Source organism: Drosophila mojavensis, unplaced genomic scaffold (genome assembly GCF_018153725.1).
Source record: "Drosophila mojavensis isolate 15081-1352.22 unplaced genomic scaffold, ASM1815372v1 contig_277, whole genome shotgun sequence".
Lineage (NCBI taxonomy): Eukaryota > Metazoa > Arthropoda > Insecta > Diptera > Drosophilidae > Drosophila > Drosophila mojavensis.
Window position 1 is genome coordinate 4,835,513 of NW_025318822.1, and position 27,457 is coordinate 4,862,969.

Consider the following 27,457-nt stretch of genomic DNA (forward strand, 5'->3'; position numbering starts at 1 on the left):
GTGAGTTTTTACGAGTGCATCATAAAACTGGCAACGCACGAGAGCAGCGGCTGCTGCGTGAAAATATTCTTTTTATTCTTAACTTATATAGTTGAGGTTTTCCTTCTTTATTTATTTTTTTTGTTGTTCTCATCTTATGCTACTTCGTCGCCTGCCTCTTCTTCTTCTCTTTCTACATATATAGCATGTCCAAGTATTTCTGTAAGCCTAGGCAGAGGGCTATGCCACTCACTTTTGGCTGCAATTAAATTTCGCTCTGCGAACTACAAAGTCAAACGACTAAAGTCAGTGCTGCCAAATGCTGCGAACTCCCGTCAAATCTAGCCCTTTTTTTTAGTAGTACAAGCTAAGTTAGCTTTAATGTATTCCATGAATAAATAATGAATTGAAAATGGTTGAAAACAGAATTTAAATTTAAATTTTGCTAGTTTATATTATCTGTGTTGAGCTAAAATAAAAATTGCAAATAACAAATATGAATTAGAATTATAAAATTTATATCTATATTGCGTCCATCTCAAAATTCTGCACAATTTTTATAAATCTATATATTTTCATCTATATATTATGTTACTTAAACGAAAACTTTGATGACTTGGTTTCCGCTTTTAATTTTTTATAGACTCAAAAACAAGTCCAATTTTTTTTTTGCTTCGCAATAGTTTGCAGCTTTTGCTAAGTTAAGGATCAACGTTAAGCCAATATCAGAATTCATTTAATTCGTGAAAAGAGTTGAAACGCATCAAGCTTATCGGCCACTGAGCAAAAATCAACAATAATTATTCAGCGCGGTCGTAAAAAGTGGCAAACAATGCGAAAATTTTATGAGCTGCCCAGGCTCCCTCCTCAGGCAAAGTAGCTCCAAGCAGCTTCAATTCCTTGGCTGCATTTCATTTGTTTCACCAATACACACACATAGAGAGAGAGAGAGAGAGAGGGACCGATATCCTAGCGATTCGTTTGACTGCTGCTTCACCTGTTTCCCCCCCAGGGATCGCAATAAATGCATAAGTTTCCATTTAACGATATTTTGTTACCGTTTCGCACACCTTCTGGTCGTCGTATAAAAACGTGAAATGTTTTCTATTTTCATTTCATTTTCCGCTTTTCGTTGAATACCAGTGTGTGTGTGTGTGTTTGTGTGTTTGCGCCAAGCCAATTTTCTTCATATCCGAATTGTTTTCAGCATTTCGCTCGCCATCCATTCACGAATGTGTCGCCTCAACAAAATAAAATTTAGTTAATTATATATACTACCTATAGCTACATATATGCAACTGAATGATCTTGGCTGTCAGCCAATGTGACAGCAAATCGTTAAAGACTTTGACGGCATAAGCACTTAAAAATCTGCGGCATTAATAATTTTCTATATACAATATGTGACATGGATATTTAAAACTACATATATACGTTATATATCGATTGATCTACATATATTGCCATCTTTATCTATATCCATATATGTATATCTAATTTTTTAACTTCGTAATATCGCATTGATTGACTGACTATGTTAATTATAATCTTGGCAAATACTTGTGAATATAATTGACTGATGAACTGACTAATTAATTATGATGATAGTGTTAATGATGAATTGATAAGAAGAAATGCTGATTGATTGCTGGTTTTAATCTAACTAATAACTGCTACTACTAACTGCTTGATTGATAAGTAAAAGTCCAAAAAACTTACAGACTGATTGATCAATGTTTACCTAACTGACTGACTAATTGATTGAATATTTTACTTGATTCAATTATATATATTTTTTTTTTATTTAACTGCTCAGTACAAAATGATTGATTGATTACAATAATTATACAGACTGAGTGACTGATTGATTGACTGATAAAGTTACTGATAAATTGACAGAGTGGTAAATAAGGCATTTTTTATTATTTATGACTGACTGATTGAGTGATTGATTCACATCTTTTTGCTGTGCTAAAATGTGATTGCCTAATAGCCTGGAGCAAGTTAGAAGGTTATGCATCAACAAACTGATTGATTGATATTGATTGATGTCTTCATTATAATACCATGGGAACATTTTTGGTAATTCTGTTAATCTTTCATTCATTTTCTCTTTTAAGGCTGCACAACTTTGTATCGCGCGAAGATCAGCCCGTAGCATATAAAGCAGCACTCCTATCCTTAAAATAAGATATATATATTTATTCTGCAAAAATAAATCTCATACATTATTTTGTATATATTTTGTGCTTTTGTGTTGTCGCACAATTTCCGCTGATTTCTAATTTCCGTTGAGTCGTCATTAAAAAAATGAAAAAAAAAAAAACGAACTCAAACAGCAAATCCCTTATTTTTTTAATGCCCTGCTCCTCAGTCATCAACGCCGAGCGTCATGGGGCCCCGTCCTCGAGGTCGGGGCGGACCATAATAAATGCAATGCTTGCCATAAAAATCAAAATAAAAATGAAAAGAAGAAGGAAAAAAAAAAACAACTTAAGAATAACAAAATACAAAAGGAAGAGAAGTTATAGTTTTTGCGAGCGAGTTTCGAAGTTTCAGTTTCAGCTTACGCTGCTCAAATTTCGTCCCGTACACCCCTCTCCCATCCGCCCGATCCCCTCTCCACTCCCATCTAGAATATTATTCGGCTTGTGTTTATTGTTGTTCGCCTTTTTCGTTTGGTTTGCGTGTTGGGCGCTCTCCGGTTTTTATGGTGCCACGTTACGCCGTTTTTTTGTTTTGTTTTGTTTTTAGTGGACACGCATTATTAAAAAATAAACAATATGTATATGATGTGAGAGAGTAGCTGCCGAGGAGACGCAGTGCCCAGTGGCGAACCCAGAACCAAAACCAGCGACTCGAGTAAAACGCGCCTGCCCCGCCCCGTTCTGCAGCACTCGTTCAGCTACTCATTTTTCAGTGGAAAATTTTTGTGGCGATCGTAAAAAGTTGAGTCGAGCAAATAAACAGAACGAGTATCGAGTACTGCATGTGAAATAAACAACGAATGAAATATACTCTATAAAGAAAATTGAGAGCTGAAGCTGATGATAGAAGGACAAATATGGCATTCGATATATTATCCAAATTAATTATTTGTTTAAGCCAATCGCTATCAAGTACAATCCATTATTAATATATATAATATATTAACATGTTTTTTAGTACATGTCAGTGAATGTATAAAGAATGCTGCGCTTATCTTAATCATTTTCATGTGAACTTCATTATATTTTCATTGTTTCAGAAACAACATTAAACATAAAATATTTATTTAAGATTTAGCTCTACACTAGTGAATACTTTATATTATTTCCCAGTTATATATATTCATATGAATTCATATATAAACCATGCGCATGGCCTTATAAGTCGTAGGTACCCCAAGTCTATGAAGGGTATCCAAGCACTAATAACTCAATTGTCGTTTTGAGACCATGTACTTGTCGGGCAGCTCAAGGAAATGCGCATATAGAAGTGGGATCAATAGAATAGAATAGAAACATTTGCTAACAAGGCAGCACACAATAGGATCATATAGGACTTATTCTTTTGTGCAGACATTCGATGCAGTTGGAGTGGTTTTCAATGTTCATTCAGACATTCATTTGCAATTAGTTCAACGGCGACAATTGAAAATGAGCCGTGGTCAAAGTTGATGGCTGATACGGCCGTGGCTGCTGCTGCTGCGGCATTATCTTAAAGTGCATCATAAAAATCACATTTGGCATTATAAAAGAAGTAAGAAAAAGCGAAAAACAAAAAAAAAGTGAAGAGTGGAGATAAATGCAGCTGCGCCTGGAATCAGATATAAGCCAAGCGAAGCCAAGCCATGGGCAGCCTGGACGCCGTCCTGTTCCGTCTTCGCTTTGCTATAAAATTTGGTTTTACGAGCTGCTTCGCGTTCTCATTTACCTTCTCGTCCTGCTGGCCCAGGTGAGCTCTGGCGAGGATTGTGTGCTTTGGCATTACAATGATTTTAATGCCTTTTATGGGCCAGAGCAAGAGACATTGCACCCATATGGGCACGCCGCTGGGATTATGGGATTATTCGACAGGGCGCTCGTTACCATTAAAAATGGTTTTATGCCCCAAGACTCGGCCATACCAAAAAACTAAAAATCATATATTGAATTTTAAGCTAATTGCTAAGCAGGCAGGCCCCTAGAGCTTGTTTCCCTTTTACGATTTTACGTTTCAACTAATACATTTCGCCCATTTCTCTTCCACTCTTCCACACTTTAGCGATAATTAATTAACAACTGGCTGACCTTGGAGGCCGGGCGACGATATTTCAACTGAACTCGACTACAACTCCTCCGTGGTATAGATCTATGAAAATAATATTAATATTAATAATACTTATAATTATATTCATTATTATATGATAAACCCACACACACACACACACACACATAGACATTGTTTTGCTCTAAACTTAAACTATGACATGCATGCAAATATGATAGCGAAATCTGTAATACCCTGTAAGAGCAGAGGTACTCCAGCCTAAAGAATATATATTCAACTTGATCTCAACTTAAGTGTAAAGCAAAGGTAATCAAAATCAAAAATGCGCTGCTAAAAATCATTTAAAAAATATATATACATATTTATAAATACATATATAAATTATATAAACAGAGTACAGTGAAAGTTCTCTAGGGCGAACGGATAAGAAATCACGGCAAATTGGTAAGACAATTATGAGCTATAGAAATATTCAAATTTGAATGTCTGTTGTATATTTTTTTGTATATAAACTTATTAAGAAAAAAAAAAAAGAAACAATTTTAAAAAAATGTATTTTATTAACTTTGAAAAAGGAAGGACTATAAGGCAACTTTATATAACGTTCGCTCTAGGCAACCTTCACTGTACTTTTGCATAATAATCTGAGAGCGCTGTTAAATAATCAAGACTTTTAATCCGAGCAATCACACACACAACTTAATGATATCCTAGTCCTAAGTCCTGGCACCACAACATAGAAGAAGCACCGTTTAATAGATTTGAAGAACATTTGGATAAATAATATTATATGTGCATAATACTTGATATATGAGATTACAAAAGCTTGCAGCAAAAAAATATTTACTCTAATTTTAAAAACGAAATTTTACATTTCTATTATTGTTTTATTTCTATTAATAGTTGTACCCATCTCAACAAAATGTTACATTTCCTTGGGCTGTGCACTGTCGTGTTGGAAAGGAAAGCAGGCAGTTATCAATTATATAATTCCTTTCTTTTTTTTTTAACTTTAAGTAATTTGTTTAGTTAGGTTTTTACAAAACATATATATAAAGTAATATATTATGCGTATTTGATTGTGTGTGTGTGTGCGTGTTACTTAAGATTGACATGAACCAAAAAAGTTATGCTATTCAAATTGTAGTTGAATTTCTCATTCATTTCTTTTGTATTTGCTTAAATAAAAGAATTTGCTTTCATCTAAGTAAATCAATTAAACAATTAAAAATTAAACACTTAAATTTAAATGCAACTCACAAATTGTATCTTAGCTTAGGTCTAAATGCAAAAATCATAAACAAATTTTAAATGCTTCAAAAATAAAAGTTTCAATTGAATAAACAGATTCGTTTCGCTGTAAATCAAAATACTTTTAATGGATTTTCAGTTTTCGGAATGCCTCGTAATACCCAGTCTTCGCTTTACATGCCAAAGAGACCCTTGAGATCGTCAATGGTCAGCTTGGTGCTGACCTTGCCGGTTAGCACGCCATCGGCCAGCTCAAGCTTGCGATCCTGCAGTGCTTTGATGCGCTGCTCGACGGTGTCCACGCATACAATCTTGTATATGATAACATCTTTCTTTTGGCCAACGCGATAGATGCGATCCTGGGCCTGCGCCTCCAACTGTGGATTCCAGTGCAGATCGAGCAATATCAAATGATTGGCACCAATCAAATTGAGTCCAACACCGCCAGCAGTCAAAGAGAGCAATAGTATGCGATTCGAGTTGTTTGGATCGTTGAAATCGTTAACAATATCCTGGCGATTCTTGACAGGAATGGTGCCATTTAGCGACAAGGACTTTAGCTTCTCCTTCTCCAGCAGGTCACGAAAAATGTCCAATACCGATGTCCATTGGGACACAACGATAGCTTTGTCCTTGGTCTTCAGCACGTTTGTCTTCAGTATCTCCAGCACCTTCAGCAATTTGGTCGATGGACGTTTCAGGTTGAAAACCGGATTGCTGCGCTTCAACACATTCTGCGAGGCCTTGGCAATACGCATATCGTCGCCACTGCGCCTGCCCTGGCTGGAACGACGCGAGCCGGTTGAGCTGCTACTATCATTAATGGTCATCTTGTTGAGCTGCGCCAGCAAATCGATTTCCGGCGTATAGCTGTCGCTGTCATCGTCCATTTTGCCAGTGCCCTCCTCTTCCAACATCTGCATATGAAACCAAAGAGAATTACACAGGATCACATATATGAAAACACAGAGCTTACCGAGTCTATGAGGCCAGGATGACAGCATATCTGTCGGAGGCGCAGCAACAGCACCAGAATCTCATGCGACTTTACCTCCTTGTTATGGCCAGCCATGCGCGAGAATTTCTCATGCATTTTATAATAAGCTCCATTTGGATCTTTGATCTGATTGTAGGTGGGTTTGCGTGCGTCATTAATGAAATTGGCATCCGAGTCCTTCTCGGCACGCTGAAACAGAAACTGTGCGAACAGCGTTTGCGAAAAAGCCATGACCTTCTGATAGACATTCATCTCATCCGTATCGAGATGCATTTCAATCAAACGAACTTCCTTATTGGGCAAATTGCTCAGCTTGCCATCCAGCTGCAGCTGCGCCTTGGTCCGTCTCAACATTATGGACTTCATCAGCAGATTAAGCCGATCCTGTCCGCCGGCGCTCTTGTTATCGATCCATTTCTTCCACGTGGCCAGATCATCAAAGGGCGAGCACCGCAAGAACTTGAGCAGGGCATAGACATCCAGCTCCTTGTTCTGGATTGGAGTGCCCGTCAGGGCCCAGCGATATTTGCCAAGCAGCTCGCTGACTGCTATCGAGGACTGCGCCTTGTGATTGCGCACCACATGCGCCTCATCCAAAATAATGCGACGCCATTTCACACCAATCAATGCCCCATTCATTTTGTGCTCCCGGGCAACAATGTTGTATGTGGTTACCACGATGTCGTAGGTTCGTAGATGTTTGCCCTTCGACTCACGATTGTTGCCATGATGGACGCAAACCGTTAGTTTATGACGTGACAGCTTGGAGGCCACCTCGCCCTCCCACTGGCGCAGCAAGCTCGCGGGACAGACCACCAGGGTGCCGCCCTTATAATCTAAAGAGCAGAAATTAAGTTTAGAACAAGAGTTAAGCGAAGATAAAACACATTTAATACTCTTGCGGACAGAGGAGAGTATAAGACATAACAACTGTCAAGACATAATATTTAGACACCCTTAACTCTATAAAGTACTTACGATCCTTGCGGCCCTTGGAGGTCCAGCCGCCTATGCTCTTGCGCTTCTTGCCAAGGTCTTCGTCGTCATCGCTGCTGCCAGAATCGGCGCCAGCGCCGCTCTCCTGCTTATTCTTACAAGCAAGCACCAGGGATATCATTGTCAGCGTCTTGCCTAGACCCATGTCATCGGCCAAAATGCCACCACGTGGACGCTGCGACTCACGCCAGAACATCCAGGCGAGCGCATGCCTCTGATGATCCATCAGCTTCACCTTCAAGCCCTTCGGATCGTCGGCAAGCACATTTTCTGCCGGACAGCCTTTCAGCGACCCATGCAAATCCTGAAAGCAAATAAAGATGCACATGAGAGTCTAGCTCAATTAGGAACTAAGAAGAGGCTGTGCTGCTGGGTCAGAGGTGTTTGTGTGAGGATTTTAATCAGCGCGTGTCAATGTTATGCGCCCGCACAGTAACTCGTGCCCAGGCGCCAACAATCACGGCACGCGTTTCAGATATCCATTCTAGCAGAGATCATCATGCAAAAAATAAAGAAGAAAAAACCTATGCTGAGCTGTACGTACCTTGAGGGAATCTATTGTGAGCGCCTTCATCGCATTGAACGTGGCCAAACCTTTGGCGCCCGTGTGCGTGGGCTGTATTTGGTTTACGGCTGCGGACAGCTGATCCCAGTTGGGCGCCTCGTTTTGCGGTGGACGTGGATTTGAGGTGCGCGGCTGGGTGACCTTTATTTGTGGCTTGTCCTTCATTACGGCGAGACCATTTAGATACTTCTTTTTAATTTCAATATCCTGACGCAGTGCTTCGATCCGCTTCTTAATCTGAGTGCCCTTGTCGGGCAGCTTGTGAGCCACCTTCTCGTACAGCTTCTCTGCCTCGTTTAGCTGAACGCCCATTTCGGACATTTTCCGCAACTCCTTGTCATAGAATTCACGCGACACCTGCTGACCCTGGACGCTTGCCCGCCTTGATGGGGACTTCTTAATGGCCGCCTTGATGGTGGGCTGTATTAAATTGTTGCCTGATCGCACTCTCGGTGCTTCGGAACTGGTGCGTGGAGAAAAGCTGCGCGATCTGCGATTCGACGAAGACGTCGATGGCTGCGGTGCATTTTCCTTATTGTAACTGTCGTCGTTATCGGTGCTGCTGGAGATTTCAATGGGCGTCTCCTTATTACTCAATATCAACACATCGCTGCCGGAGGAGTCGTTGGTGGGCGACTTGGGCAGTATCTGTTGATGAGCAATCGGAAACAAGGTCGAGTGCAATGTTTCCTCAATGCTGCTCACAAATTGGGTGCTGTAACGTGGCGAAGGCATGCCAGCATCGGTGGCCCGACGATAGCGATCCGCAAGCGCCTGTTCACGCTCCACTTCCTCATCGAAAGTCGAATCTGTTTCATGTATACTGCCACTACTATTGACTATCTCCTGCTCAGGCAGATCCGATAGCCGATTTTTCGAATGCTGCTGCTCCCTCTCCTCATCGCTGTAATCGATCTCGCTGGAGCCATCACTTAGATCGTCTGGCCGCACACCCGTAATGCTCATGCGCGTGCGCGGCGACAGTGCACGCTGATCCAACTCATCCTCCTCATCGCTGTCAGAGTAAATAACAGCTTTGCGGCGTGCTCCACCCAGCTGTCCCTTTCTTTTTGGCTGGCCCAAGTCTGTATCGTCAGAGCTCGTATTCGAATCCGAATCCGCAACAGTCACATTGCTAGTGCCGCTATAGCGACGACTGGTAGCTGCGCCACGGCCAGCGTTGACGCTGCTACGGCTTGAGCGTCCTTGTGGAAAACAAGATTTGCTGTATTTTTCTTTTGTGTATTCAAATCAATTTTAACTATTTTGCTTACCTGATGTAGTGTTGCTAACGACATCGTCCTCGTCGCTGTAGTACTCCTCACTTTCGCTGCTCATTTATGAATATGAATGTTGTGTTTCTGAGGAATATCACGCTGCTCACAACAATTTGGGCGCCAGTAAATTTCAACAATGTAGCTGTAAGTGTTGCCGCTCTTTGCGAAAAAAAAAACGGCTACAGTATTGGTATTTTATTGGTAAACTAACGCTGTTTTGCTCATAGCATCTGGTCACACTGCAGACGAATAGGCAATTTGTAATGTACCGCCGCTGTGATGATGCTGCTACACACCTAAAAAAAACCAGCCTACTGCCATCAAAATACTGAAAATAAATAACGGTGCTGCCTTCCAATAGCGACGCTATCACTAGGTAAGATTTCAGCATTACGGTCACACTGCATTTAAAATACGGTTATATTTAAATTAATAATTATTGAAAATTCTTTATTATGAAAAATCGAAAGAAATGTAGAAACAAGTGAATGTTGAGAAGCAGCCTGTGCTTACTTCTTAATGATTGCATTAACGGCAGCCACAATGTGACGAGCAGAAATGCCATACATGTCAACCAATACGGCAGGTGGGCCAGATCGCGGCACGGTGGGCACAAACAAATGTTTCACCACGAAATTACGATGTTCCGCCAGAGCGCTGAGCACAGCTTCGCCCAAACCGCCTTGTCTGTAGAAAGAAAACGATATTAGCAAGGAAAGCTTTGAGCAGATGACAGGTGCTACACTTACTGATAATGATCTTCAACAACAACCACACGTCCTCCGCACTGTTTGCCCTGCTCCACAATCAGCTCCACATCGAGTGGCTTGACGGTGAAGGGATCGATGACACGGGCCGTGATGCATTCCTTCTCCAGCTGCTCAGCAGCGCTAATACACTCGTCCAGCGTAATGCCGGCGCCAATAAGGAGCACCTCATCAGACGGCTTCTGGCGCACCACACGGCCGCGTCCAATAGCGAAAGTGTCGTCGTTGTTATAGATGACACAGGTCTCGGGACGCGACGTGCGGATGAAGCAAATTCCCTTTGTATTAGCAGCCAGCTCGACGGCGCGTTCAGTGCTCACCGCATCCGAGGGATAGAAGACAGTGCTGCCGGGTATGGCGCGGAACATTGCAATGTCCTCCAGACCCATCTGTGAGGGACCGTCTTCGCCAATGCTGCAGCCACAGTGCGAGCCAACGAAATTCACGTTCGTCTGCGAGATGGCGCCCATGCGAATCTGATCGAAGGCGCGAGTAAAGAACGTGGCAAACGTAGAAACAAATGCCACAGTGCGCCGACGGCAAGTGGCGCCAATAGCCACGCCCACCAGATTCTGTTCGGCAATGAAGCACTCAATGTAGCGCTCCGGATAGGCGTTCCGAAGCCTATCGGAGTACGTTGAGTTCTTTGTGTCGCCGTCCAGGGCGATCACACGATCATTGTCGGCCGCCACCTTGGCCAGGGCCGTGCCATAGGCCAGACGAGTGGGCACCTTATCGCCAAGCTTGTAGTTGGGCGGGGCGCACAACTTGATGTTGGTGATGTCCACCTCGGGCGCCAGACTGCCCTTGCACATCTTCTTGGGTGTCAGCTTGACATTGAGATTCACGATTTGGCTCTGCAGAGACTTTATCACGCACTCCGCCTTAGCGCCCAATGCCTTGCCATGCCAGTTCTCCAAATCCTCAATATCCGGGAAGTCCTTGCCCTTCAGCGTCTTCGCGATGATGGCTGTGGGTTTGTTCTTCGTGACGGACGCACAGTGGAAGGCCTTGCACAACTCCTCTACGTCATGGCCATCCACGACAAGGGCATTGAAGCCAAAGGCTTCCAGGCGCTCCCGATATACATCCATCCTGTGCTGCAGCGAGGTGGGCTCCGACTGACCCAACCTGTTCACGTCGAAGATCACGCAGAGATTATCCAGTTCGTAGTGGGAGGCAAAGTGCAGAGATTCCCAGATGGAACCCTCAGCCGATTCGCCATCGCCCACAATCACATAGGTGCGATAATCGGCCTTGTCATAGTTCTTGCCAACGTACGCCATGCCAGCGCCCATGGCCACGCCCTGACCCAGAGATCCGGTGCCGACATCTATGAAATTCAGACGCGGAGTCGGATGTCCCTCCAGATCGCTGTCGATTTTGCGCAAGTTCTTCAGTTCCTCTATGGGAAAGAGACCAGCCTCTGCCCAGGCAGCATATAGAATTGGACCAGCGTGTCCCTTGGACAGAACTAAACGATCACTGGAGGGATCACGTGGATGTTTCATGTTCAGACGCATCTGCTGGAAGAACAGCACCGACATGATCTCGGCCAAGGAACTACATGAGGTCGGGTGACTAAAATGAAAAATAAAACATTGTGCAGGGATTAGTTTAAAGCCTTAAGAGTGCTTAAATATTATATGTTTTATAACGGTTTTAAAAAACAAATTTTTCAAATGCTAAAGAACGAACTCAAGCTCTCTATACAAATCCAATAATGAAAGCATATGAACTTTTAAACGATTAGTCTATTGATAAGATTATATATCCTATACATAGAAATAAATACATATGTATGTATAATATATAAAAAATTTTGGGAATAAATTATTGTGGCATCTAAGAAGAGCAAATATTTTTCTATGGCTTCCAGCTCATTTTAGATACTCTATTCAAGTTTATAAAGTGCATGTCCATGAAATCATTCATATATATATACGTAAATACATACATATATATGTGTGTATGTAATTAACAAAATTTGATATGCTGTGAATACTCCAAAACCAAAATGGAGGCTCGTCTTACCTACCACACAAACATACATACATATGTATGGATGTGTTTCTATGCGATCGTATGTGTATGTATGTATGTGTGTGTTAATATAAATAGATCTTATCGCAGACACATTTTTGTATACATTTGGGCATTGGAAACCGGTTGGTCGATTTTGCACACTTTGCAGAAATAGATCGGCGTGCACAGATACAAGCGTTTGTATATCACATAGACTTAATACAAAAGAGCCCTTAGCGACGTCCTCTGATAAGTAAAGAACTAATGAAGGTTATGTAGAATATTTGTGAGCCGGTCACCTCTATGTAACGTTGAATCGATCATTTCTTGAGCTGACGATCCGAACAACTGTAGGTTATCTGTTAAGCGAGGGGAGAAACAGAAAGGTCGCAAGTATACACACATACATACATATGTACTATACACACATATACATATTAGAGTGTAGCTAATCAGTTAAGTGGAAAACTAAGATGCGATAACAAACGGCAACAGATAAAATCCATTTAAAGTATTTTATGATAAACTCGCGCTGCTTATCGTGCATTTAGTTGAAATGCATAAAGGTCATAAATCCGCCAGATCTCCTAGCAAATTAAGAGGCATTAATAATTATGTTTATATGGTTTTTGTTTTTGTCATTATTATTATTGTTATTATTATTATTGTTGTAAAGCGTTGCCAGCTGGTCTTAAAATTCTAAAAGCTTTCAAGCACTCAAATACATAAGTTTGAAGCTACAGCGGCGCACGCACGCTTTTATTTACACATTCATACACAGCCATACAAACATGTGCGTATAAGAGCGTACAAACTGAATACGCTTAAAATTTACTAACCCATAAGCGATGTTTGTGAAGTGTGTAGTTGTGAAGGTTAAAGAAGGTTAATCAAGAATTTTGTAATTGAACGCAAAATAAATGAACGCAGCTTATCTGCAATATTTTAAATTTAAATAGAATGTGCACATCGAAACGTGAGTTTTTTAGAGCGGCGTTGCATTGGGCAAAACACGTGGCCTGACAGCCTTAAAGCCGGGGTCACCTTTGCAACTTGCGCGACGTTCCAATGTGCAAGGTGCACAACTATTCCTCAGGTGATTGCTTACCCAGACTTAGAGGCCTCCGTCGCATTGATGGAATGAATACGCAGCTTGTGGGCCATATCTTTCAGGTCCTGCACAGTCTTGGCTTCGGGCTTGTGGTACGCCATTCTGAGTTCGATTCGAGTAGTTGGTGGTCTTTGTAAAAGTTTTTGAAAATTGTTGGCTGTTAACCAGTTGGCGAAATTGTAAGTTTTGTAAACGGTATAGCACAATTGTGCCGTTTTGATGGCTCAAGTATCTCTGGTATAGAATCTGTCAACAGCACTAAACCTCTGCAGCCGGCGGCTAGAATCAAACTGCCGACGCTAAATATCTCGTTCTGTATGGAAGCAATTCTGTCTGAATTACGCGACGCTGACGTCGCAATCGCAAGCACACGATGTGGAAAGCTTTGGAGTAGAAACGTGTTCCCTGACGCGGCTTTGTTTGCTTGCAGCTGGAAAGAGATAGAGATATATCCATTAACTTCGACGGGCGCTTCAATCCTAAACGCTGCAGCGTGAGTAAAGCAGGTATCTTTTCGTTAAAATATTAATATTTCATTATTAATTTCTTTCTGCTGCGCACTTTAATATATTTACATGCACCACAATTATTTTCAATGAATTAAAAATGTACGTAAGTGACAATTGCGTTTACACAATGTGTTAATATAAGACTTTGGCTAACAAACACGTATGCCTTCGATAGCTCAGTTGGTAGAGCGGTGGACTGTAGAACGGCAATTGCAAGAAATAGACATCCATAGGTCGCTGGTTCGACTCCGGCTCGAAGGATTTACCTTTTTATGGGAGTTTTTTTTTTTTTTTTTTTTTTTTTTATATTTATTTTATAGTTTCTTATTACTCAATTAATCAGCTCCAAATTATTTGTACGCAGAAATAGAAACACTAATAATTTTGGTTATTTGTAAATTATTATACCGCGTAAAATAAAATGAAATTGTATTTTTTAAATTTGTAGTTCTAATGAATGAAATCTATTTGAAAGTAATGAAATTTGTGAGGCAAAAACCAAAATGATATGCCTACATTGATAAGCAAAATTAAAAAAAAATAAAATAAAATAAATAAAAAATCGAATCCTTCGAGCCGGAGTCGAACCAGCGACCTATGGATGTCTATTTCTTGCAATTGCCGTTCTACAGTCCACCGCTCTACCAACTGAGCTATCGAAGGCACATGGACGGCAGACGCCAAAAAGCGCATTCATAGGGGCTATGATAAAGTGAACTTATGTAGGTGTGGCTCTGCCATCTGCTTTTGGGGGCAAATACAAACAAATTCGGACAATTTAGCGTGTTGTTTTATTCTCGTTATGCGCACAATTTGAAATAGTTATTAATAAATACAAAGAAATATGTAGATCTCTTTTGAATATACATACATCGTTTTCTTTTAATATCATTTTTTGCTTGTCTTATCAATTTAACTAATGCATAAATTAGTTAGCAAAATAGTTAACATTAACAATACATAGTTACATTAAAATTTACATGTTCTTGATTTTGTTTTTGTCTTTTGGTACCAATTTTTTAGACTTTTGCAGTAGCTCTTTGTTCGAAAATGTTGATACTTACTTTTTCTAGTACCCTAAATAAAATGTTCACTATATTTAATATGAATTTATAAAAATAGGCATATGCTCTAAACCATTTACGCTAGAATCAATTTTGTGCACATTTTACAAACGGTTTTGGTTTAACGATTAACAATATTACACTTAAAGCTGCTTGGCGTGCACAGAGATTGTTTTACTTTATTTTTATAGACGAAACGACCCCTTAAGTAGCCAATCGTTGAAATATGTCATACAGTTGAAGTTTCTTGATATTGTACAAGCGGATTTCTAGAAGCTGTTCACATAAATGAATGCATAAATAAAATGAATGCTGACTGGAATCTGCTATTTGACAATAAAAATCAACAATAAATTAATCCTGTATAATTAAAGAAATGCTAAATGAGAGTTAAACAGAAAAAATACACAAAAAATAAATACACTGAATGTGATATCACTAGCTAAGTCGCGATAAATAAAAGCGGTTAATAAAATTGAACATGAAATTATAATACAATAATTATGACGAAAAGGTGCTCGTTGATTGCAGTTTAGTCTAGTGCGATGCCCTGCATCCATGCGCTCAAGTCGCTACCATCGGATTCCATGATGATCTCATCGGGTTCGTCATTAGCCAGCAAGTACTGTGCCGCCGTCCGACCGCTCAAGTAGGCGCCATGTACGGTGGAATAAAAGCTGGAATGCGTGTGCTCGCCGGCAAACACTATGACAGGCTGAATGGAAATAAGTAAGAATTAAAGAATTAATTGGAGTTTTGGCATTACTATGGTACAACGGACCTTTGTGGCCTGCGGGTTAGCATAAAGAGGCTGTGCCAGATTCTCAATATCCTCCTGGGTAGCACCCACGGGTATTGAGGTGTATGCGCCGCCTGTATACGTTTGTGATTTCCAGCTGGTACTAAATGTAAGACCAATTATTAGCATAATTTAATGAAATAAATTTCGGGCAGATCTACTTACCACACACACATTTTGGGTTTGGGTACGTAGGGGTCCTGCAGGAAATTGCGCAGAATTTCTGTGCATTTGTCAGCGACGACCTCATGCGGCAACGTTTCCATATACTCCGCTTCCCGACCCGATACCCAGCCCAAGAGCAGCGTGTCCGTTATCTTGGCAAATGAGTAAATCTTCTTGTACCAATTCTTGCTCAGATAAGCCTCTGTAGTGCTCTCTTCCTCGCTGACAGCATCCTGCTTGTCATCGTCCCAGAGCAGCATCACCTCCGATACGGCCGCGCTGAGAAACGGTCGCTCGTAGACCAAAAAGATTTTGTCCACAGTGCCAAACATGAGATTCTCAATGGATTCCTGTTTGTAGTGCGGCAGCTCCGGATCGAACAGGGTTCGATGCGTTTGCTTCAGCACGCCCAGCGGTATGGTGCATATCACATGCGACGCATGGAACACGCGTCCGTTCTCGCAGTCCACGCGCACTGCGCCCTCAGGCGCAATATCACAATTGCTGCTGGCATTCGACTCTACGGAGGCTCCGCGCATGGCGCTGCTAGCCGCCGTTGGCACTTCCGTTACGGTCTTTTGCGAATCATCGGAATCCTCATTTTCGGAATTCTCGTCGACGGTCTCCAGGCCGGTGAATGTCTTTTTTCGTTTCCAGTGTATCTTTTTCACTGGGCACTTGGTCAAGATGGACTCTTTGGGTATCTGAGCGCTCAGCGGGCGCAGTATAGAACTGTAGCCTGCGGGCAGCACAATATTACCGCCCTGCAGCTCCGTATAGCTACCTGTAAGTGGGATATAAAAAAAGCTTTCAAACTGCTACATAAACACTCCCTTAGTTTGCCTGCTCACCCAGCTCCAGCAAATCCACCTCGTTCATATTATGGCAGCCCGTAATGCAGGTCTCGCGCTTCAGCAGACAATTGAATATCAATTGCTTCAAGCGCTTCTCTTTGGGATCCTGCACCGAGCTGAGATAGATCTCAATCTCATAGTTAATGTGCTCCCCCACGCTGTTGATGTCCGGCGGCGGGCTGTACTGGCAGAGGAAATACTCATCACAGCGGCGTAGAAAGCAGACGTACGCCTCGTAGATCTCCTGCAGTATGCTGAAAGGAACTTGATGCCCATCCTCGGTAGTGGCCACCACTTTGTGCGGCTTTGGTACGTTCACAACGCTGACTAGACCATGATGCACGGCTATTTCGAATATGGGGTTGCCAAGCACGCCGTGAATCCAATTGGCGCCCAGCTCCACCTGGAAAATGTAATTTGAATACACCTAATGTAATCTGATAAAATCACAATTAATTACACGAAAATGAAATTAAACATTCAACGGTTTGACATTTGATAGCATAAAAATAAGTTACACAATATATCGAATAGCCCTAATCTAACTCATTTATAGAAAACCATATTGTATTGAATACCCCTAATGTCGAATTTACTCCCTCTCCTAGCAACTGTCTTTATTATTATAAGTTAACAGATAAAATACAATTTACTTTCCGTTAGACTAGATAAGAACTGACCTATATGATTATGTTTAAAGATACTGCATTTTTTTTAGGATTTTTAATTAACTTTTTCTGTCTTCTCTTTTTCACTACTGTCTACGTGATTGTTAACTCGTTGCTAAATGCAACGCCCCCTGAAACGTCATAATTCAAACATCTTATCTACTAATCATTAAATTGTATAACAATTGGAAAGTAAATAATTTCTCGCGCACGATATTAAACTGTAAAACTCGGTAAAAAAAAAAATAATAATAATAATAAATACAGAAAAAGACATAAGCACAACAAAAGCAACAATCAAATGGCAAGGACAAGGACATTCCATACGCAATAGGGCAGGCCATACTTGACAGGCGATGAATTAAGCAGACCAGAAAATAACAAGTAAACATAAAAAAGCAATTCATTTAAATATTCCTTTTCAACTATTTACGTATTTATTTATATCTAGTCTTTTTAATGATTTAAATATTTTATTTCTAGTTATGAGCTTTTTCTTCGCCAGCTTGTGGAAAAATCTATAAATTTATATTTTGTAATTTCGAGTGCCCTTCCCCTTTGGGGAGAGAAAAACCGTTGCTCAACAGCAGCAAGTGGACAAAAATACCAATACACCCCCTTCCTTTTACGCACACAGTACTGTTGCCCCTTTTGCGGCAGCCGACAACACACATATTGCTTCTTACATAATGGCCTCTGCAATACCTTTTGATTGTTGCCGAGTGGTATGGACACAATACGGCCACCCACCCGACCGCGCGCCTCCACAATGAGAAAATCATCGCAGCCGTTTTGCAACAGATGATTGGCAGCGGACAGGCCAGCCATGCCAGCGCCAATTATCAGAACCTTCACATTTGTGATGCCGCCCTGAGCGGTACCCGTGCTGGATGCAGCGGCGCCATTGTCGGCGACACGACCAGCAGCCGCTGCTATATCGGCCAGGCCTTCCTCTGTGGGCGATGGCGCGGGCGTTTTAGGCTCTTTATCAACCATTTTGTTTTGTTTCACATATGCAAATCAATTTTGCTGTTTTTAATCACTTTTGGTGTTTTGCGATTTTATTTTTACTCCTCATAGCGTTTTTGCTTGAACTTTTCTATATCGCGACGGCCACGAACTGTTTTGACGTTTCGTTGACAGCGCCGTCGAGCATGGTTGGTTAGGCAAATGGGGGCGGAGATTCCGCGCAGCTGTTTAAAGCAACAAAAATGCGTTGATTAACTAATTTATCTATGAATTCCAACATCAATATTTTATTTATTATTGCATTTAATTGCTTGTTTTAAATTAATTTGCACATATTTGCCACAAAATTAGAAAAACAGCTGTGCATGGCCAAGCTGCCAGACGGTTGATTATTCGATGTAAACAACTTGTCCATGCTGCCAGACAGTTTATAGCTAACACACTGGCAGCACTGACCTAACATCTGTACAAGTTGCATTCCTGTGTTTGTTTTTTTTTTTTTATTTCACCACAACACCACAAATGCATTAAAATTAAGTGCAAAGTAAGCCGCGCAGTTCGCCAGTTGAGAGTGCGAGCAATGTGAATACTCTTGGGTCAGCCAGCAATAACGAGCTTCAAAATGACTGACGCCTACTGTTTGTCCAATTTTATTGATTTTTCACAGCATTTGTCACAGCCGCTGAGGCACAGCAATCGGATCAAGGTAACAATTTTGTTGTAACTTAATACAGAACACGCTAACTCAGTACTTGTAAACTCTAAACTACAGTATACGTGCTTTGATATCTCTGACAACTATATCATCTTTGGGGCCACCTCTGGCTCGCTGTACTTCTTCAATCGTGGCGGCAAGTTTATGCACCTGATCCCCAATAAGCATGGACCGGTCACACACCTGAGCATCTCGGCCAACAACAAGTATGTGGCCTTTTCCACTCAGCGCTCTCTGATCTGCGTATATGCGGTAAATCTATCCGCTCAGGCCGCACCTCAAGTGATTGTCACCCACCTGAGTACCGATCAATCGGTGCAGGTGACCTGCATCCATTGGACGCCGGATGAGAAGCAATTCTACTATGGCGATACACGCGGCCAAGTCAATCTGGTACTCCTCTCGTCCTTCATTGGACATAGCCTCCTGTTTAACATGTCCGTGCATCCACTTTTGTATCTGGATTCGCCCGTTGTTCAGATCGATGACTTTGAATCTCTGCTCCTGGTGTCCAACAACACCAAATGCATCCTATGCAACACCGAATACGAAGAGTACAAGCAGGTAAACCACAATGTTCTGGAAGTTAGTCATGTCCTACTACTTAGCTAATTGGGTCTTTTGCTTGTAGATTGGAAACCGTCCACGGGATGGCGCGTTTGGCGCTTGCTTCTTTATATCGCCACACGAGTCAGTGCAGCCGTCGCGCATTTATTGCGCACGTCCTGGCACGCGCATCTGGGAAGTGGACTTCGAGGGCGAGGTAGTGCAGACGCATCAGTTCAAGAGCGCACTGGCCACCGCACCAGCCCAGATCCTTAAGCCCAGCGAAGGGGATGCTTTCAGCGATGACGACGCGGATGCACTGGAGGCCAACGATGAGCTGCTGGACTATCAGCCGCAGAACCTGCAATTTGCCAAGCTGCAACGCCTGGGCGAAAACTTTCTGCTGAGCTATACCGAACTGGGCCTCTACATCTTCGATGTGCGCCACTCGTCGGTGGTGCTGTGGTGCAATAAGTTCGAGCGCATTGTCGACTGCCGCGTCGCCGGCACCGATATCTTTGTTTTCACCCAGACGGGCTCGCTGTATAGCGTGCAGCTGCAGACACTGCAGGCGTATGCCCTCTCCCTGATACAGCAGTCGAAGCTGCCGCAGTGCGCCCGACTGCTGCGCCAGCACGTGAAATACTTTGCGGACAAGGCGCGCGAGCACTACGAGCTGAAGCAGCTAAATCAGCTGAAGCAATTACTGATCGAGCGCCAGCAGTATGAGCTGCTCAATGATATATCCGTGATCTTTGATGCCATTGCCCAGTGCACGGGCAGCGCCATGGACACGCACAGCTCCGGCGGCAGTTCGGCGACAACAGAGAGAAGTCTCAGCACAGCTGGCGGAGGGTCTGGCGTTAGAAGTGAAGATAGCGTTGGTGGTGTCGCCAGTCCAGCGCCCCCTAAAGGCGTTTATGTGCTGGAGAATGCATTCTGCGATAATCTGAAGCAGCCGCCCAAGTCGGGACATTTCAAGGATGCGCTGCTCACGGTTACAGGCAAATTTGGTAAGAACATCATCAAGTACAAGTTCAACATATTCGCTGAGGAGCAGCAGCAGCAGCTTGTCCGCGAGCTAATCCCCGCCAGTGAGCGCTCGCTGCCCTTTAAAGACATCAAGGCACGCTACGAGACGCAGGATGAGGATGAGGAGATTGTATGCCGCAGCAGCAGCAACGGACGCAAACGGCAGCCGGCAGCTACGCCACACATCAGTCCGGAGGAGAAGACCATTTACAATCTGTACTTGATCCACAAGGGCGCCAAATTCAGTCGCACCCATTGCGTGGAGCGCTATCGCGCCGTCTTCGATGAATATGCGGCCAGCGAGCTGATCCAGCTGCTGGCGAAACTCGGCCAGGTGATGCTGGAGCATGGCGACAGTCCAGAGCAGGCGCAGCGTAATTGCTACGAGATGTACTTCAACTATCTCAATCCGGAGCTCATCTGGGAAATGGATGATGCCACTCGAGATTATATAGCCGACGGCTTGGCCCTATTGAATGCCGGCGTCGAGATTGTCCGCTGCAGCCATTGCAACTTCCCTCTGCGCTTCCACAACGCCTGCCAGTACCATGAGCTGGGCGCGGTGCTGCTACGTTACTTCTGGTCGCGTAACGAGCAGCTGAAGTGCTTCGATGTGCTGCAGTCGATGCCGGCGCTGCTCGATGTCCTGGCCAAGTTCTATCTGGCCGAGCACAATTTGGACAAGGTTGTGCCCATTGTTTTCAACTATGGTTCCGTGGAGCTGTTACAGGATGTGGGCAGACAATTGAATGGCGCCGCCTGGGCACGTTGCTTTGAGCAGTTTGTGGAACTGCAACGTGGACGCCTGACCTGTGTCAACTGCGAGTGCGTCAGCACTGTGGAAGAGGAACAGCTCTCACGGCATTTCTTCTACACATGGAACTGTTTCCTTAACATCGCTCTAGATCATCTGACAGCCAGCGAGACGCTGGCCTTGATCTTCAAGTGGAGCTCGTATATACCCAGCGATGCGATCGATCGTGAGTTCTACAAACGCTGCCTACTTAAGGGCTGAAAGTCATATGAAATATATATAATACATAGATTTATGAATATTATGCAAATACTGATATTTATTGTCGAAATGTTAGCTGCATGCAACTTGCAACATTCCCTGGCCATGATCCTAAAAATATATGTTTACATATAAACTTTATATATATAAAGTTTAGCTAAAGCTACAGCCAATACCAAAAGCATTTATTCTATATAAACATATATATAAATATATATGTATATATGTACACATAAAACCGAAACAAAAATATATATCTATTTACATATGTACCAATTGTATGAGTTTGTGCATAAATTACAATAAAAACCAATATCACTATATACTTCTCTACATACGTCTTTGAATTTAGCTTCAAATTTTCGAAGCCTAAAAATTAAACAGTCTACACACGAACATAACACAACAATTTTTGGCATAATTCATACAAAATTTCAACTGCAAAGCAAGCATTTCTCGAAACTAACAACATCAGCCCCACCATAGCGAAGACATCCATCATAGCACTTAAAGTTGTTGAAGGTTTTCGCAAAAACGAACAAATTTGAGGCGAGTTGCGGACAGAAACGCTTGAAACGATAATAAATAGATAGAACGAGGTAGATATAACGGCTACCAGGATTTGATATGACTATCGAACTACACAATCGTGAAGTGAAGCGGAAAGCGTGAAGTGAACAACAGTCTGGTAACGCATTTTGCTAAGCAACTCTGTAATAATCAACTCTGGACACTGCGATAACGATAAGTAACAACGCTGACTCACGCACTCCCATCACCAATTCTCCACCATTTTTCCCGTGTGGCTCGTTTTCGCCGTTGGTGTGGATAAGACACGCGTCTGAAAGCAGAAAAAACGCGAAAGCGTACTAAAACCATACATTTTAAGAACAAGCATAATATCTGGCTTGTGATTGTCAGTAGGCACAAGTAGGCCTAGTGAAGCATATAAAAATTAAAACTTCTTATTGGTCGAAGAAACTTATAAAAAGTACAACCTCGCTCTCTCCACATAAGAACGTAGTAGCTTGTGGAACGTAAGAAGTTGTCGAAAAAAAAAAAACTGAAAGAAAACGTATAGACACGAAGTGCAACACAAACATACATAAAGAAAGAAACACAATTTACAATTAATTTTTTTTGGAAATTGCAAGTGTGCGCAAAATCGAGAACAATTCCAAAATTTTCCTAAACGGAAAGAAAGAAAAAACAAGCAAGTGATTGGAGGATAATATGAGTAATGCTATTAACCAAAATGGCACAGGTCTAGAGCAGCAAGTAAGTATTGTACTTGTATATGTGAATGTAAAATGTGGTTTGGTGCAAAATAGGGTACATAATGGAAAAAAAATGTACATTTACCTTTGGTGTATTTGTGTGTGTGTATGTGTGTTAGCTGTGTCAGCTAAAAGTGTGTCTTTGTGTGAGTGTGCATGTGTGAAAGAGTCGGCGATGCTCATGCGGTCTGCACACGATTATTGAACAGTGTTCAGTCGAGTTCTAAAAAAATTTTTTTTATTGATTTCATAACATACAAAACGTTTGACCGTGGAATTTGGTGTGCTTTTACATATTGCAACGAGCAGTGGCTCGCATATGTATTTATGTGTGTATGTGTATGTGTGTGCTTGTAAGTTCATTTCATTTGTGTAATTTCTTTGTATAATTTTTAGGCTGCCTCCAATTTGACATGTTCATTGCTGTGCAAATGTACATGTATGCGTGCGAGAGTTTTTCTGCTAATGTGTGTGTGTATGTGTAACCGCAATTCTAAACCAGTGCATACCAATGTGTGAGTGCGAGATTGCGGCGTTCTCTTTGCATTGCTCTCTCTCACACACTCATGTGGAAGCTGAGTATATTTGTAAACAGGGTTGCCAGACGGTCATGTAATCTGTGCATTGTGGGCGACTTCCACCATACGGTAGACAATAGCACCCTGTAACTGATTATATGGCGAAAACAAGTTCCACATTTGTATAGTTTCCATTGCAACTCATTCCACGAAAACGTTGTGCGTACGTATGAATTTTGCCTGTGTGGGAGGCTTCCCATTGTTTTTGTTGTTGCTAAGTCAAAGTCAAAGCCTCTCAAACTAGTTGCGCTTATTTTTCGCAACTATTGTGTGTGTCTCTGTTTGAAAGGTTGTGTTTGTGTGTGTATGTGTGTGTGTGACACTAGGCGTCGCGCTTCACATAAAAAATACATGTTGCTAACCGGGAACACCAATAGAATTGCGAGAGATTGTGATTTGTATATATGTATGTGTGTCTATGCTCAAACGAGAAAAAACTTGTTATTACAATTCTCTCTTTGGCAACGGCTTGGAATTCGTTGAACTTGATCCCGTGTATGTGTGTGAGTGCTAAAACAAAAAGTCAATGCTTTTGTTTATTTTAAACGCTAAGAAAATCGTCCATACTGAAAAGTTGCATTCACGATTTATATTGATTACGAATATATATATTCTTACATATATTGTGGTAGATTAATTCGATTGATTTTATTCCATTCTAATTATTCATCATGATTTCTTTAGGTTGCTGGTCTGGACTTGAATGGCGGCTCGGCTAACTATAGCGGCCCCATAACAAGCAAGACTTCCACTAATTCGGTCACTGGTGGCGTTTATGTGCCCCCGCATCTTCGAGGTGGTGGTGGCAACAACAACGCGGACTTAGACAATCAGGGTCAAGGCTTTGATTCAGGTGCCGCTCCGCAAAGGGAGCAGCAGCAACGCGGCGGTGACTATCGCAGAGGCGATCGCGGCGGAAATCGCGGCTACAATCGCCAGAGCGGCGAGTACGGAAGTTTTGGAAGCGGCGGCGGCGGTGGTAGGCGCGGTGGTGGCAATCGCTACGAAGATAATTATAACGGTAAGTCTAAACAGCTATTTTTAGAATTGTACGAATTATCCTTTTCCATACAGGAACATCACATGGATTGAAGGGAACTTCATAAAAAACTAATCAACTTTGTAATGTTTTGTTCGCAGGTGAATTTGACTCGCGCCGCGGCGGCGACTGGAATCGAGGAGGCGGACGCAACTTTGGGGATCGACGCGGACCATCTTATCGCGGAGGCGGAGGTGGTGGGGGCTCCTCTGGAGCTGGAGGCAATGGCCTCAACGAGCAATCTGAGGAGGTTCAGCAGCCACGCAATGATCGCTGGCAGGAGCCTGAGCGCCCAATTGGTTTTGAGGGGGGCTCCAACGAAGGTGGTCCACCTGGCGGCAGCGGCGGTGGTGGCGGCAACAGAGGCTACGGCAATCGCGGGGGCGGCGGCGGAGGTGGCTACAACAACAGTCGTTGGAAGGAAGGCGGCGGAAGCGGCGGGGGCAACATCGATTACACAAAACTGGGACCACGCGACGAGCGCTTGGAGCAGGAACTCTTCGGTGTGGGCAACACGGGTATCAATTTTGACAAATACGAGGATATACCCGTGGAGGCGACGGGCCAAAATGTGCCGCCGCACATCACATCGTTCGATGATGTGCAGTTGACGGAGATCATCCGGAACAATGTGAATCTGGCGCGTTATGATAAACCGACGCCGGTGCAAAAATACGCAATACCAATTATAATCAGCGGACGAGATCTGATGGCGTGCGCGCAGACCGGCTCTGGCAAGACGGCCGCCTTTTTGGTGCCGATTTTGAATCAGATGTACGAGCTCGGATTATCTGCGCCGCCGCAAAGCAATCGGCAATACAGCCGACGCAAGCAGTATCCGCTGGGCCTGGTGCTGGCGCCGACCCGTGAGCTGGCCACCCAAATCTTTGAGGAGGCCAAAAAGTTTGCCTATCGCTCGCGCATGCGTCCCGCCGTCCTTTATGGCGGCAACAACACCAGCGAACAGATGCGCGAACTGGATCGTGGGTGTCATTTGATTGTGGCCACGCCCGGTCGCTTGGAGGATATGATAACACGTGGCAAGGTGGGATTGGAGAATATACGTTTCTTAGTGCTCGACGAAGCCGATCGTATGTTGGACATGGGCTTTGAGCCTCAGATACGTCGCATTGTCGAGCAGCTGAACATGCCACCGACGGGCCAGCGACAGACATTGATGTTCTCGGCCACATTCCCCAAACAAATCCAGGAGCTGGCCAGCGATTTTCTCAGCAATTACATTTTCTTGGCCGTGGGACGTGTTGGCTCCACTTCGGAGAACATAACACAGACCATATTGTGGGTCTACGATCAAGACAAACGTTCGTATTTGTTGGATCTGTTGTCATCGATACGGGATGGGCCCGAGTACTCGAAGGATAATCTGACGCTCATTTTTGTGGAGACAAAGAAGGGCGCCGATTCTCTGGAAGAGTTTCTTTATCAGTGCAATCATCCGGTCACCAGCATTCATGGTGATCGCACCCAAAAGGAGCGTGAGGAGGCGTTGCGCTGCTTCCGATCGGGTGATTGCCCGATTCTCGTTGCCACTGCTGTGGCGGCACGTGGTCTGGACATTCCGCATGTGACACATGTCATTAACTTTGACCTGCCTACCGATGTGGAAGAGTATGTGCATCGTATTGGCCGCACAGGTCGTATGGGTAATCTCGGTGTTGCCACATCGTTTTTCAATGATAAGAATCGCAACATTTGCTCCGACCTTCTGGAGCTGCTGATCGAGACCAAGCAGGAGATACCTGGCTTTCTCGAAGAGATGCTTAACTCAGATCGCGGCCATGGTGGCGCCAAGCGCCGTGGTGGCGGTGCCGGCGCACGTTACGGCGGCGGCTTTGGCTCCCGCGATTATCGTACATCTTCTGGCGGTGGTGGCGGTGGTGGTGGTGGCGGCCGCAGCGGTGGTGTTAGCGGCGGCGGTGGTGGCGGCGGTCGCAGCAGTGGTTCCGCCGGTGGTGGTGGTGGCAACTATCGCAGCAATGGAAACTCGTATGGTAAGTTTGGTGAGTGAACTGCGCACATTATTATCCTACCTTGTTGCATATATTATGATAATGCTTATGTTGTGGCAGGTGGCAGCTCTGGCGGCGGCGCCTACGGCGGTGGCTCGTACGGTGGATCGTATGGCGGCGGCGGCGGTGGTGGCTCTCACTCAAACAATGGGCCGGACTGGTGGGGTCAATGAGCAAGGCTTGTCAGCCATAGAGGCCGGCAGCATCCACAGCGACATCATCCCGACTAGCGTCAAATAGAAATGCAAACAAAATAATAGGAGCGACACATACAACTACAGCGAAGAGGATTAACAAACAAGAGCCCGGAGTGAGGAGTAGAAGTCGAAGCAGGAACAGAAGAAGAAAAAGAAACAGAGCCTCAATGCGAAAATCTTTTGATAAACCGATCGATATAACAACTTAATTATATTTGCATATTATATGTATCATCTATATATGTATACAGATATGTATATATATCTATATATATAGGGGCAGCAAATGTGAAAGAGAAACTGTCTGTGCGCAGCGCAACACTCAACACACATACAGACACACACACACACTCACAAGCACATATAATCACGCCAATACAGCAACACATCCATACACACATTAACAATAGCAAAAGCATTACAAATAAAATAAAATTGTTTAAAAATAATATTAAACATAAATATAGAAATATGCTGGAAAAACAACACAACCGTTACACAAAAGATGAACACTGAAAAATTGTAGTTTATAAAACATACACACAAACAAACACACGCATAAAAATAGGTTCATTAACAAATAATATTAATAATACAAATTTATATACATACATAGATACGCTAGAGCAAAGCTACACGGGAACGTGAGCCAGCAACATTAAGGATTTATTATAAAAGGGGCAATTTATGAATTACTAGTGTCCTTTCCCCAACACACGCATCCTCTCGCATATTTTTCTCTTTCAAATATTGAAATCGATAAAGATAATACAAAACCTAG

General features: G+C 43.1%; 6 protein-coding genes, 1 long non-coding RNA gene and 2 other non-coding genes across 10 annotated transcripts in view; 5 read left to right on the forward strand and 4 right to left on the reverse strand.

Annotated features, from left to right (window-relative positions):
• Window positions 1-5,578, forward strand: part of LOC6574377 (protein doublesex) — a 40,403-nt gene extending 34,825 nt beyond the window's left edge. The window contains exon 4 of the mRNA XM_032728191.2: window positions 4,225-5,578. The gene's annotated coding sequence lies outside the window, so the exon portion shown is untranslated. The remainder of the gene's footprint in view (window positions 1-4,224) is intronic.
• Window positions 5,579-5,582: 4 nt separating this feature from the next.
• LOC6574378 (transcription termination factor 2) lies at window positions 5,583-9,498 on the reverse strand. The gene is made up of 5 exons (XM_002000393.4): window positions 9,314-9,498; window positions 8,019-9,244; window positions 7,457-7,778; window positions 6,458-7,314; window positions 5,583-6,398 (listed from the first exon to the last, which is right to left on the reverse strand). Exons 1-5 carry the CDS (start codon window positions 9,375-9,377, stop codon window positions 5,655-5,657), a joined length of 3,213 nt encoding a protein of 1,070 aa, XP_002000429.1. The 5' UTR covers window positions 9,378-9,498; the 3' UTR covers window positions 5,583-5,654.
• A 241-nt stretch (window positions 9,499-9,739) lies between these two features.
• On the reverse strand, window positions 9,740-13,511 carry LOC6574379 (transketolase-like protein 2). Its single transcript, XM_002000394.4, has 3 exons — window positions 13,217-13,511; window positions 10,066-11,664; window positions 9,740-10,003 (listed from the first exon to the last, which is right to left on the reverse strand). Exons 1-3 carry the CDS (start codon window positions 13,318-13,320, stop codon window positions 9,826-9,828), a joined length of 1,881 nt encoding a protein of 626 aa, XP_002000430.1. The 5' UTR covers window positions 13,321-13,511; the 3' UTR covers window positions 9,740-9,825.
• Window positions 13,512-13,893: 382 nt separating this feature from the next.
• Trnay-gua lies at window positions 13,894-13,989 on the forward strand. The gene is made up of 2 exons: window positions 13,894-13,930; window positions 13,954-13,989. It is a non-coding gene; the product is annotated as a tRNA-Tyr (tRNA).
• A 306-nt stretch (window positions 13,990-14,295) lies between these two features.
• Window positions 14,296-14,391, reverse strand: Trnay-gua. Its single transcript has 2 exons — window positions 14,355-14,391; window positions 14,296-14,331 (listed from the first exon to the last, which is right to left on the reverse strand). It is a non-coding gene; the product is annotated as a tRNA-Tyr (tRNA).
• A 109-nt stretch (window positions 14,392-14,500) lies between these two features.
• Window positions 14,501-18,598, reverse strand: LOC6574382 (spermine oxidase). The gene is made up of 5 exons (XM_002000395.4): window positions 17,984-18,598; window positions 16,608-17,013; window positions 15,757-16,540; window positions 15,574-15,694; window positions 14,501-15,507 (listed from the first exon to the last, which is right to left on the reverse strand). The coding sequence occupies exons 1-5, from the start codon at window positions 18,272-18,274 to the stop codon at window positions 15,325-15,327; spliced, it is 1,785 nt and encodes a 594-aa protein (XP_002000431.1). The 5' UTR covers window positions 18,275-18,598; the 3' UTR covers window positions 14,501-15,324.
• Window positions 17,197-18,025, forward strand: LOC116803717. The gene is made up of 2 exons (XR_004363782.2): window positions 17,197-17,662; window positions 17,762-18,025. It is a non-coding gene; the product is annotated as an uncharacterized LOC116803717 (long non-coding RNA).
• A 124-nt stretch (window positions 18,599-18,722) lies between the features above and the next one.
• On the forward strand, window positions 18,723-21,598 carry LOC6574383 (Hermansky-Pudlak syndrome 5 protein homolog). The gene is made up of 3 exons (XM_002000396.4): window positions 18,723-18,953; window positions 19,020-19,526; window positions 19,594-21,598. The coding sequence occupies exons 1-3, from the start codon at window positions 18,870-18,872 to the stop codon at window positions 21,553-21,555; spliced, it is 2,553 nt and encodes an 850-aa protein (XP_002000432.1). The 5' UTR covers window positions 18,723-18,869; the 3' UTR covers window positions 21,556-21,598.
• A 636-nt stretch (window positions 21,599-22,234) lies between these two features.
• On the forward strand, window positions 22,235-27,125 carry LOC6574384 (ATP-dependent RNA helicase bel). 2 transcript variants are annotated; one of them, XM_032728190.2, is made up of 4 exons: window positions 22,235-22,833; window positions 24,095-24,431; window positions 24,551-26,461; window positions 26,540-27,125. In XM_032728190.2, the coding sequence occupies exons 1-4, from the start codon at window positions 22,789-22,791 to the stop codon at window positions 26,650-26,652; spliced, it is 2,406 nt and encodes an 801-aa protein (XP_032584081.1). In that variant the 5' UTR covers window positions 22,235-22,788; the 3' UTR covers window positions 26,653-27,125. The 2 variants fall into 2 exon arrangements, with proteins under 2 accessions (XP_032584081.1, XP_002000433.2); XM_002000397.4 differs by having other exon boundaries at window positions 22,236-22,833; window positions 24,551-26,470.
• The last annotated feature ends 332 nt before the right edge of the window (window positions 27,126-27,457 follow it).

Excerpts from the sequence above, each read along its gene's own strand:
- LOC6574378 (XM_002000393.4), bottom strand. The coding sequence starts at position 9,377 with ATGAGCAGCGAAAGTGAGGAGTACTACAGCGACGAGGACGATGTCGTT. Across the intron at positions 9,245-9,313 it reads CGTTAGCAACACTACATCAG|GACGCTCAAGCCGTAGCAGC; the intron begins GTAAGCAAAATA and ends GTTTTCCACAAG. Across the intron at positions 7,315-7,456 it reads CTCCAAGGGCCGCAAGGATC|ATTATAAGGGCGGCACCCTG; the intron begins GTAAGTACTTTA and ends TCTGCTCTTTAG.
- LOC6574379 (XM_002000394.4), bottom strand. The coding sequence starts at position 13,320 with ATGGCGTACCACAAGCCCGAAGCCAAGACTGTGCAGGACCTGAAAGAT. Across the intron at positions 11,665-13,216 it reads ACGGAGGCCTCTAAGTCTGG|TCACCCGACCTCATGTAGTT; the intron begins GTAAGCAATCAC and ends TTTTCATTTTAG. Across the intron at positions 10,004-10,065 it reads GTTGTTGAAGATCATTATCA|ACAAGGCGGTTTGGGCGAAG; the intron begins GTAAGTGTAGCA and ends TTCTTTCTACAG.
- LOC6574382 (XM_002000395.4), bottom strand. The coding sequence starts at position 18,274 with ATGGTTGATAAAGAGCCTAAAACGCCCGCGCCATCGCCCACAGAGGAA. Across the intron at positions 17,014-17,983 it reads CACTCGGCAACAATCAAAAG|GTGGAGCTGGGCGCCAATTG; the intron begins GTATTGCAGAGG and ends TACATTTTCCAG. Across the intron at positions 15,695-15,756 it reads AAACCCAAAATGTGTGTGTG|TACCAGCTGGAAATCACAAA; the intron begins GTAAGTAGATCT and ends TCTTACATTTAG.
- LOC6574383 (XM_002000396.4), top strand. The coding sequence starts at position 18,870 with ATGACTGACGCCTACTGTTTGTCCAATTTTATTGATTTTTCACAGCAT. Across the intron at positions 18,954-19,019 it reads GGCACAGCAATCGGATCAAG|TATACGTGCTTTGATATCTC; the intron begins GTAACAATTTTG and ends TCTAAACTACAG. Across the intron at positions 19,527-19,593 it reads AATACGAAGAGTACAAGCAG|ATTGGAAACCGTCCACGGGA; the intron begins GTAAACCACAAT and ends TTTTGCTTGTAG.
- LOC6574384 (XM_002000397.4), top strand. The coding sequence starts at position 22,789 with ATGAGTAATGCTATTAACCAAAATGGCACAGGTCTAGAGCAGCAA. Across the intron at positions 22,834-24,094 it reads GCACAGGTCTAGAGCAGCAA|GTTGCTGGTCTGGACTTGAA; the intron begins GTAAGTATTGTA and ends TGATTTCTTTAG. Across the intron at positions 26,471-26,539 it reads AAACTCGTATGGTAAGTTTG|GTGGCAGCTCTGGCGGCGGC; the intron begins GTGAGTGAACTG and ends ATGTTGTGGCAG.